At 44.5% G+C, this 10,623-nt stretch overlaps 2 protein-coding genes across 2 annotated transcripts; one reads left to right on the top strand and one right to left on the bottom strand.

Annotated features, from left to right (window-relative positions):
* Positions 1 to 939: 939 nt before the first annotated feature.
* On the top strand, positions 940 to 5,665 carry LOC133012232 (uncharacterized). The gene is made up of 9 exons (XM_061080211.1): positions 940 to 1,042; positions 2,144 to 2,474; positions 4,237 to 4,307; positions 4,558 to 4,734; positions 4,998 to 5,056; positions 5,130 to 5,192; positions 5,279 to 5,341; positions 5,430 to 5,561; positions 5,645 to 5,665. The coding sequence occupies exons 1-9, from the start codon at positions 940 to 942 to the stop codon at positions 5,663 to 5,665; spliced, it is 1,020 nt and encodes a 339-aa protein (XP_060936194.1).
* Positions 5,666 to 6,165: 500 nt separating this feature from the next.
* LOC133012233 (putative nuclease HARBI1) lies at positions 6,166 to 7,790 on the bottom strand. The gene is made up of 4 exons (XM_061080212.1): positions 7,160 to 7,790; positions 6,966 to 7,078; positions 6,775 to 6,885; positions 6,166 to 6,282 (listed from the first exon to the last, which is right to left on the bottom strand). The coding sequence occupies exons 1-4, from the start codon at positions 7,590 to 7,592 to the stop codon at positions 6,166 to 6,168; spliced, it is 774 nt and encodes a 257-aa protein (XP_060936195.1). The 5' UTR covers positions 7,593 to 7,790.
* Between the last annotated feature and the right edge of the window lie 2,833 nt (positions 7,791 to 10,623).

Here is a 10,623-nt window from a genome sequence, read left to right on the forward strand (position 1 = left end):
AGGATCATCAGGTCGTTATCAGGTCTTCTGGGGTCAAGTGCCACAGGACCGCTCCCTCTGGCGTCAAAGAATGGCATTAAATAATTTCTCACACCTATAGCAGCTGTATAGGTGTTCATACAGCCTGCAGTTTAAACAACAGAGCTGATCATATTCCAAGACACTATGCTGCTTCTTTGCACTTTGGATTTTTTATTTACAATTCCAAAAGCCAGCGTATCAGGTCAAGATCTGGGGCAAAGTGTGCCACGCGACTGTCGTTCTGCCATGGAACCGCTGGTGGAACAGCTCCTTGATATCTGAGGTGCCTGTTACACGTCGGTGTCGCCAGCCACCACTCTGCGCCACTCACCAGGCTGTACCGTTCCCACTGAGTCTGTATCCGAGTAACTGGGCGGTTTGTAGTGGCTCTCGGGTATGGTCGCCTCATCTGTGTAGGCCAGGTAGTTGTGGAGAACTACACAAGCCTTGGCCACATCCCCAGCTCTGTCTGGCAGGAACTCAATCAACCTCCCAAGAATTCTCCACCGTGCCACCATGATTCCAAAGGCATTTTCAATGACCCCGGCTCTGGAGAGGCGGTAATTGAAAATGTTCTTCTCCCTGGTCTGATTTGCCCCTGAAAAAACAATACATGCAGAGTGTTACTGAATAGAACATGGTTGCACCACCATCACAAATAAGATACTGCGTTCTGTCAAATTTCTATGCACCGTGGTGGTCCCGGAAAGAAACGCCGATGGCGGCAGGTTCAACTTGTTGTCGACCAGCTGTGACCCAAATGTGCTTTCTTTGAAAACGCTGCCGTCGCTCTCCCGTCCATATCCTCCGACGTCCAGCATCGTGAAGCGATACCTGGCATCGCATGTTGCCATCAGGACAATGGAGTGAGCACTTTTATAATTAAAGAAGTCACTCCTGGCATGAGGTAGTGCCTTGATGCTGACATGCTTTCCGTCGAGGCTGCCAACGCAGTTTGGGAAGTTCCAGAGCCGCCAAAAGTCTGCTGCTATCGCTGTCCACTGGCTGGTTGAGGGACAGGGTAGGTAGTCTGGCTGTATAGCCGTCCACACGACCTTGCACACCTCGGACACAATGCCAGACACCGTTCAGGATGCCAGTTCGTAGCTCGTCGCTACAGCCTGTTGTTTTCCACCAGAGGCTAAAAGTCGTAGCGCCACAGCGAGTCTTTGGGCGGCATCAACCGGCATGCTGTGTGTGCCCTGGTGCCGTATGTGTGGTTCCACACGACGGAGAAGGTCGTCAAATCTGCCAGCTGACATACGGAATACGCAAAGTGCATTTCTTCGTCAACATCCCTCAGAGGTCGAACAACAGACGCATATTTTCCCGTCCTCGGCCTCGATTGATTTAGTGGACGTACAGTCCACCTCCTCTTCTGTTGTTCTCGTCTCATAAAATACGTTAAAAACAAGTCCTCTTCCATGTCAAGCAGCTCCAGTTCCATCAAAAGCCTTTGTCTGTTAGTTGCCATCGTTCACTGTGTGTGAGGAAAGCCGGAAGGAGGTAAATAAACAATCTTGGACTTCTTCTACATACAAAGACGTCACAAGGTAGGCCTCTCTAAGCTCATCTTTGACACAAAAAAAAACGTTGTGCTACCTACTGTTCTGGCGGTGAATTGTTTTCAGCACCAACAGCTTTAGGAAAACTGTACATGAAAAAGGGTCTGTCGTATCCGTCCGTCCTTAACGGACTCGGAGTAGCATATTTCGGCCTTTAGACCCACAGATGATAAGTATGAGACAGGTGAAAAAGTATACTACAAACGGGCAGACTGCACATTAGCAAACAATAGACTTTACACCCGGAGGCAGCTTTTATTGTTGCGGATGACTTCAACCACTCCAGCCTGAAGACAGAATAGGAGTACAGAGGATGTCATCTCCACTGCACTACACTCCCAATTTCTCAACCCAGTGCCCTAGGTATTAACACTACCCTCTGCAACTGGATACTGGACTTCCTATCCAACAGACCCCAGTCTGTTAGGTTAGAGAACCAACCCTCATCCTTAACACCGGCGTGCCATAGGGCTGTTTGCAGAGTCCTCTCCTCTACTCCCTGTTCACCTATGACTGCACACCTGTACATGTTTCTAATACAATTTTCAAGTTTGCAGACGCCGAAACGGTGATTGGCCTCATCAGCATCAACAACCTGGCTCTCAACACCAAAAAGCTCATTTTGGACTTCAGGAAGAAAGGTGGCACAAAAGCCTGCATCCATATCAACGGGACGGAGGTTGAGCGTGTCACCAGCTTCAAGTTCCTGGGTGTCCAGATCTCTGAGGACCTCTCTTGGACCCTCAACACCTCAACCCTGGTCAAGAAGGCACACCAGTGTCTCTTCTGCCTGAGGAGAATGAAGAAGGCCCATCTGTCTCCTCAGATTCTAGTAAATGTCTACCACTGCACCATCGAGAGCATCCTCACCAGCTGCATCTCAGTGTGGTATGGCAGCTGCTCTGTTGCGCACTGGAAAAATCACTGCAGAGGGTGGTGAAAACTGACCAACACATCACCAGTTCCTCACTCCCCACCATTGAGGCTGTCCAGAGCAAGAGATGTCTGCGGAGGGCATGCAGCATCGTCAAGGACAGCTCACATCCCAGCCAATTACCGTTTGCCCTCCTCCCCTTGCGCAGCAGGCCCAGGAACAGCTACTTCCCTGCGTTTAAGGGGTGGAATGATACACTGGTCGTGGCATGGGGTAAGTGTATTTCCTGAGAACCTAACCTCAAATGTATTTTAACTCAACAGGTGCTGTGGCCACTTGGGGCAGGGCTGACACGCCCCGAGCACAGGCAGTTTCTGGTCTTTTGCGGTCGGTGGCAAGAGCGAACGATGAACAAGCGCACCTCTCTGCCCTGTATGTATTATATTGCAATGCGACCTCTCTGAACACGCTCCCTGCAGTTAACACCTAAAGATTACTACAACACAACTCTATTTAGTTTTTGTAATCATCGTTTCCGTGCTTGCTGGCTGGTGAATGTTGTATGCATTGTGAGGGTTCGGGGGTAAATGGTTATGGTGGAGGTGAAGGTGAAGTGAGTGATTGTGAAACAAATGTCGTCTTGTAGACGACGATAGGACACGGCTTTTTGGAGTTACGTGATGATCGTAGGCCCGTCCGTAGCAGTTCTCACTGCAGATTTCAGAAAGTTGAAATTATGTTGATCTGTGGTGTATAGATTTTAGGAGGTGTTTGGGTGGGGTTGGGTGTTATTTGCCGGCTCATTTGAATTTCAGGTGTTTGTGTATAATCCCAGCTTCCCCTGTTATGCGTGAGGATCAGTGAAATGCGAGGATGTGTTTTTTGTTGGTTCGTTACAATTAGGTCGGGGTACAGGGCGTTGGGATGCTGTGCTGAATTGGCAAATTTCAGCTGTCACTGGGCGAAGTCACGAAATTATTCTTCCTACTGAGTGTTCTGACAAGAAGGTATTTTTATCTGACAATTTATAAATAAGTTATGTTTTTGACAAGCAACTATGGATATTCCTTACAAAAGAATATGTCTTTGTTCTAGTTGTTGGAGAATCTCATACGCGGTATCGTGGATGGATTTGTTAAGATGCCAGAGGGGTGCCTTTCCTTTGGTTTCATGTCCTTTCCGGGGGCTCGTGCATCACAGCTGAGGGCAGAGGTGCAACATGCTGTTGTGCCGCTGTCTCCTGATGTTGTGTGTGTCTTGGCTCCAAGCAACAACATGACAGCCAGCAAGACACCTGGGGCCCGTTTCACAAAGCAGGTTCAACAAACTCTGAGTTAAAACCTTAACTCTGGGTTGAGCAACTCTGAGCTGTCAAACTCTAAGTTTTCGGTTTCAGAACAGGTGATAACACTTAGTTCAATCAACTCAGAGTCAAGGTAACCCTGAGTGAAGCTTGTGCATGAGGATATAAAAAGCCTTCATCAATGGAACACAGATAACATGATTCACCATGGCAACAAGTGGTAAACAGCCTCGATCCTCCTACTTCTCCCCAGTGGAGTTGGAAATATTAATGACTGCGTATGCAGAAAGTGAGCATATATTTTTAAAAAGAAGCAATACTGTGGCAGCAGCAAAAGTGCGGGATCTTGCGTGGCAGGAAATTGCTGACCGAGTCAATGCGTCAGTATTAATTTGAGAAAAAAAAGAAATGTTTTGTCTTGAATGTTCCACTTATTCAACAATTATATTCCATATGTGTGTCTGTGAGCACAGGTGCAACCCAACAGGCACCAAACGGACTTGGCAGCAGCTAAAGATGAAATATAAAAATGTAGTTCAAACAGGTAAGGTATAATAAAGTACAAGCAATTGTGATGTTGTTTAGCCTGCCCTCATTAAACAGCATTTAGTGGCTACATTCAACAAGTGATGGATATATTTAAGTAATTAGGGAAATCTGCAAAAAAAAGAGAAATCCCAACACTGCCAGTATTTAATATTGTCTCTATGAAAGCAACACCTAAATGCCTTTTATACATACAAGTCTCCAAAGTTGTGTTTTCTGTATGTATTTAAATTTGACCTCCATTATAGCCAACAGAAAAAAGGCTGAGGCCCGCAAAACAGGTGGCGGTCCACCACCACCACCTCTCACAGAGGCTGAAAAGATGGCCCTCAGTCAGAACAGTGGACGACCCATTGCTGAGGGCATCTCTGGGGGGAGTTCATCGGACCCACCCACGCCCCAGGTCACAGGGGCCTACATAAGAGGTAAGTTATTCAAATGAATGGCATGTACGTTAATCCTTTTTCTAGTGTTCGCTCAGTAATGGCCACCCATTCATCTTAGACACAACTTAGTTGGCACACTGATTTTTCTTGTAGCAGTAAGCTACAGTTCTTTGCAATTGGCTGCTTTTGCTTTCAGATATCAATCTATTTTAAGGTGACTCAGAGTTTGAAAAATTGTGTTTAAATTAGGTGGGGCACTTTTCTGGGTAATCATCAACTGTCTAATCTTCATTTTCTACCAGTTACTGATGGTGTAATCTGTCTCGTTGAGCCTTCTGCCATAACAGACCTCCATGCTGTTGTAAGTACTCTTAATATTCCACAGATTTTTCATAATTGGTAGAATATAACACACACATTCTGTTTCATTACAGGAGGATGATGAAGAAACCTTATCAGCTGCCACAGAGAGGGAAGATGCAGAGAGGCCTGCTGAAGTATACACCTTTTTTTTTTAAATAACTTTGGCTCAGTTAATAGTGTTGTTCCACAATACAACTTGCAACTTCTTTCTCTCTAACAGAGCCATGCTGGAAATTACAATGGGGAAGAAGGTCCATCAACCTCCACAGCACAGCTTACCTCAGTAAGATGTTGTTCAGCATTGACCCACAACTTACAATGACACTAAATAGACATGGCACTGAAATTCAATGTCATTTATGTTCCTATAGCTCCCTGTGAAACAACTTTACAAGGTATATTTAGAATCTCAAATAAACAAATCACACCTAGAAATGGAGCACATAAGGCTGCAGATCACCAAAACAGAAAAGGAAATACAACTGCTGGACCATCAGTTAAAGGTGGGTGACGTGCCCACAGGTGGATGTTTTTTAATTGTTTCAACAACAAAGGATTAACAACTGTACAAAATTTGTCCTTCTAGGAAATAAAGAAGACCTCATAAAATGAGATGCATATTGTCGTTCTTGAACATTGGGGAGGTGATGGGTCAGTTAGAAATGATTGACACATATCATGTCTCTAACAGCTCTTCCATCTCGTGTATCAGCAGGGGGGGTATGATTAATACCTGGATCACAGGGGGAAAGAGTAGGACATTGTTCTCCTCTAATAGTGGCAATGTTGTGGAGAACCACACATGCCACTATAATGTCACAAGCTCTCTCTGGGGTGACCCTGAGCCTACGAAGGCACTGGAACCGGGCCTTGAGTATCCCGATGGTCATCTCCACTCTGGCTCGTGTCCTGCAGTGAGCCAAGTTGTAGTGTCGCTGTGGGCCAGGCTCAGGGTCAGGGTAAGGGGTCAGCAGATAGCGCTGGCAGGGGTACCCTCTGTCTCCGAGTAGGTAACCATCGAACTCTACTATGATAATACAAGATACAGTTTGTTTCAGTTGCAATAGGAGGCAACAAAATATTTGATCATAGGATATAACTATATTGTTACGCCCCGGGTCTAGGGGACCCCAGAGACGTGCCATGTGGTGCTCCCCCCATTCTTCCCACTCCCAAGCAGGCCAGTGTCACAAAGGGGTTTGGTTTAGTGGTAGCTTTTATTTGCTTCGGAGGGAGAAAGGCCAACACAACAAACAAAACAATCTTATTCCCTACGTTCCTATCTATCAAACAAAACTGTTAACAAAAAGACAAATGCTTATCTAACTCCTACTCAGGAAAACACAGGAGAAAACAGGGGTAAAAGAAAAGGCTTCTCCCTCCTACAGGGCTACCACCAACACACACTTCAGATATATACAACAGAACAACACGGCATACAAACACTGGTCCTGGTTGGAGGTGGGAGATTTGGTGGAGAGAGGGAGACTGCAGTCAGTCCGTGCTTCTTGTAGGCTCCTCTCTCCAGTCTGGCCAATCCTGGAACAGCAATCAGGCAGCTCACTCCAATCAGCAGGTCCAACCTGCTAACAATCAGGCCACACACACACACTCAAAGGGAGATGGCTCACATACAAGGAGGAGAAGCAGACAGTGTCACACAAACACACAGGGTCGTAACAATATACTGTATATAAATTATATATATAAACTCACCATGGCAAATCTGGCACTCAGTGTCGACTCACGAAACATTCGTGAGTCATGCACAGACCCAGGCCACTTCGCTTCCACATTGTTAATCATGTGGGCTCCATCACATATGATCTTCACAGTGGAGAACAGTAATTAGCTGTATGGTGTAGTGTATTTAATTTGGAATGTTAAAGGCTACTATTTAGGCCTACCTGCACATTAATGCTGTGGACAGATTTCCTATTCACATAATCTCCTTCATTTATTGAAGGAGCGATGATAGGAATGTGAGTGCCATCTATGCAGCCAATCACACCTGGAAACCCTAAAATATATCAAATTGACTGATTAGTGCTTCAAGTCTCAAAGCTTTATGACATAAATGAATTACTGCTTAGACTGATACCTGCAATTCTGTGGAACTCTTCTTTGAGAAGTCTGGTGGGTCTGTGACTTGGGAACACTACAAACGTGCATAGTAGCCGTTTCAGTGCAAGTGTCACATTTCGGACAGCCCGACAGACAGTTGCCTTGGACACATGCTCTGCATCACCGACGTTATACAAAAAACTGCCGTTGGCAAAAAAACGAAGTGCAATACAAAGAATTTGCTCGGAACTGAGAGCATGTCCACGATGCGTCATGTGAGCGATGTGAGGGCTGAGAATATCGTTTATATAAATTATAGATGATGCAGAGAAACGGAAACGCTCAAACAGATACTCATCAGGGAATGATAAAACATCCAATCGGGGTCTAATAATCCTCTCCCGGTGGAGATGTCTGCGGAGTATCTGCGCCTCGACATCAACTGGCTCTTCAATAAAAGGACACGCCATGTCTGCCACTGCCTTCAGTCTGCAGGCTTCAACTTAAGAGCAGGAGAAACTCGGGGTTAGTTGAAGAAAACCTGCCAGCGAGCAGGTTAGGTTCACGGAGTATGTTGCCAGGGTAACTGACTCAGAGTAAAGCTGAACTGGCTTTGTGAAACTGAAAAACCAGAGTTTCCCTCATCTCAGGGTTAACTAACTCAGAGTTTTCACTAAACCTGCTTTGTGAAACGGGCCCCTGGTGATGCAGGGGTTGAGTTTGGCATGTACTTGGATGCTGTTCGCGACTGTTGGCCAGAGGTACGTTCAATATAAAATTATATCAGGCATTAGTTTTCCTAATATTATATGTTTTGTTGGCTTTGGTAAGTAAGAATTTGTGAAGTAAAATAAATTGTATTAAACAACCACTGTTGTCTTTAGGTGTTTGTCCTGGACTTTCCTCCACGGCTGAACATTGATGAGGTTCAGAAGGACTTCTTTCGACAAGAGTTCAATCGTGTGGCGGCAAAGGCTGGCATGTAAAGAATGGCTGTTAGTTTCAGTACAGGTACATGCATCAATATCTTGAAATATATAATGTAAGTTATTAATGTGTTTGTTTTAAAGGCGTGAAGTACTACTCCATTGCTGAGCAGTTTCCGTTGGAGAACTGTGGAGTCGAGTTGGTGTAAGTTTGATGTAGTTTGGTGACAGATGTATTGTTATGTATTAGTTGATGTGATAGGGACACTATTTAGAGTTTCCGTTTTTGCATTGTGAGTAAATGTCCAATAAATGTCACTGTAACGATCTGGCACTAACTATACTTTTCATTCTTAATTGTAAAAGTGTGTTCTGTTTATTCTTGTAGATCTGTTGTTTATGTTCGAAGTTTTCTCATGTTTTTACACTCTGTGTTTCTGTTTCCTGTTATATTTTGTAGTCTCTGGTCCTTGTGTCTTGTTGCTGTCCTGTCCTGTTTTCCCGTCTGGATCTCTTGTGTTCCCAGTGCGCCTCGCCGCTCTGCTTCTGCTCCCCCTGTGTAAGATTCCTTGTGTTTTTGTTTTCTCCCCTTTACTGTTGTGTTTTTGTCTAGTTAAGACTCTTTTTATATTAAATAATCTGTTAAAACCTCTGCTCCTGGGTCCTACTGCTTCCACTTACCTCTTCACCAGATCGCTATATCAACGAACTTTCACCATAATGGACAGCGAGAGTAAAGTGAGCGCAGCGGCAAGTTCCGTGTGCGTGCATGCACGCATCACGTGCATCATCCATCTCAAAAGGCAATTTTACCGGTAGCCATGGCCAGAGCAAAAGCTGACGGTGCTCAAGCTAAAGCAGCACACTCCAAGGAGGGAAATCGAGCTGAAGTCGAGCATGCACGCATTCAAGCTACTCTGGATGCATTAAAGGAGGAGAAAGAAAGGGATGCTGCCATAGCTGAAGCAAACACGTTGCAAGCTGGTTTAATAGAGCTTGATGTTGAAGTGTCCAGCAGAGGCTCTGGTCCAGTGTCTCAGGAAATTAAATACCAGCGCACTGCTGATTAGGTGGAATGGCAAGCCGACACAAGCACAGGTGAATTACCTATGAAAATAAATGACATTGTTGCCCCTCATCAAAATAAACTACAATAAAACAATGAAGATGATGTTAAGCCAACACTGCATCCCCCACGCAAAGGCTTTTCCAAAACACAACCTGCTGCTCCTGCCTACACCACGCCTCATCACACATCAGACTCCTCAGGATCATGGATCACCACCACAACAGAACATCTATGATAATTCCCCACTTCCTGAGCAGAGAACCTCTTAAATGTTGGTATAATATTTATTATGGCTATAAGATATCAGTGAATCAGTTTAAACCTTAAGGTTTTTAATTGAGTTTTGTCCTATACTGCAGCAAGCCACAGGTGTTGCGGTTATTTACTGTATGAGGTCTTGTTCTTCATTGTGTAGTTTTTGTATTAAAGTGTGTGTCTTTTTTTTCAGTTGTTTGAGCGACAGTTTGATCAGTTATGAGCCAGAGTTCAGCTGCTACAGCTCGTAGTGAGTCACAAACACCGAACTTCACTTGTTCACCACAAAATGTGTTGTCCTAGTTGTTCAACACAACAGTGTCATCGATATATCAAAATAGAATTTACACACCAAGTGGCTGGAGACAATGTTTTCAGGTTGTCCATCTACAATATTCAGTACAAATGATAAACTCACAGATTCAATGACCAGAGGTCAAATTTTAATGAAGGGAATCCTGTTGATTGATTGTATAAAGGAAGATTCACCCTCTCTCTCCCTCTCTCTCTCTCCCCCCCTCCCTCCCTCTCCCCAGTGACGGCTCCCAGGAAGCATTCGAGCTGTACTACAGTGAGACGTACAGTGAGAGTGAGTAAAACAGTCGTCAGAAGTGGTTGGAAATACAGTTTTATTTTAAAATCCGAAAATGTTTTTTTAGGTCGTTGATTTTGATTAAATGTTTGTATTATATTTATTATGGCTATAAGATATCAGTGAATCAGTTTAAACCTGCTTAAGATTTTTAATTGAGTTTCGTCCTATACTGCAGCCAGCCATCAGGGGGGGTGTTGCGGTTATTGACTGTATGAGGTCTTGTTCTTCATTGTGTAGTTTTTTTATTAAAGTGTGTGTCTTTGTTTTTTTGACAGTTGTTTGAGCGACAGTTTGATCAGTTATTAGCCAGAGTTCAGCTGCTGCAGCTCGTAGTGAGTCACAAACACACAACGTGTTGTCCTAGTTGTTCAACACAACAGTGTCATCGATATCAACATAGAATTTACACACCAAGTGGCTGGAGACAAAATGTTTTCAGGTTGTCCATCTACAATATTCAGTACAAATGATAAACTCACAGATTCAATGACCAGAGGTCAAATTTCAACTCCTTGTTGACAAATGTCGCGAATTCGCCTCAAACCCCATTCCGGTCTTTTTATCCCATTAATGCCTGATGGTGCAAATACTACACATACCATGAAGGTATTGGTAGTACTCTGCCGCCATCTAGTGGTCGGAGTGGAGAATACATA

Source organism: Limanda limanda, chromosome 10 (genome assembly GCF_963576545.1).
Source record: "Limanda limanda chromosome 10, fLimLim1.1, whole genome shotgun sequence".
Lineage (NCBI taxonomy): Eukaryota > Metazoa > Chordata > Actinopteri > Pleuronectiformes > Pleuronectidae > Limanda > Limanda limanda.

Excerpts from the sequence above, each read along its gene's own strand:
- LOC133012232 (XM_061080211.1), top strand. The coding sequence starts at position 940 with ATGCTGACATGCTTTCCGTCGAGGCTGCCAACGCAGTTTGGGAAGTTC. Across the intron at positions 1,043-2,143 it reads CTGGCTGGTTGAGGGACAGG|ACGCCGAAACGGTGATTGGC; the intron begins GTAGGTAGTCTG and ends TCAAGTTTGCAG. Across the intron at positions 4,735-4,997 it reads CACAGGGGCCTACATAAGAG|TTACTGATGGTGTAATCTGT; the intron begins GTAAGTTATTCA and ends ATTTTCTACCAG.
- LOC133012233 (XM_061080212.1), bottom strand. The coding sequence starts at position 7,592 with ATGGCGTGTCCTTTTATTGAAGAGCCAGTTGATGTCGAGGCGCAGATA. Across the intron at positions 7,079-7,159 it reads AGAGTTCCACAGAATTGCAG|GGTTTCCAGGTGTGATTGGC; the intron begins GTATCAGTCTAA and ends GATATATTTTAG. Across the intron at positions 6,283-6,774 it reads TGAGTGCCAGATTTGCCATG|CAAATAAAAGCTACCACTAA; the intron begins GTGAGTTTATAT and ends CTCCCTCCGAAG.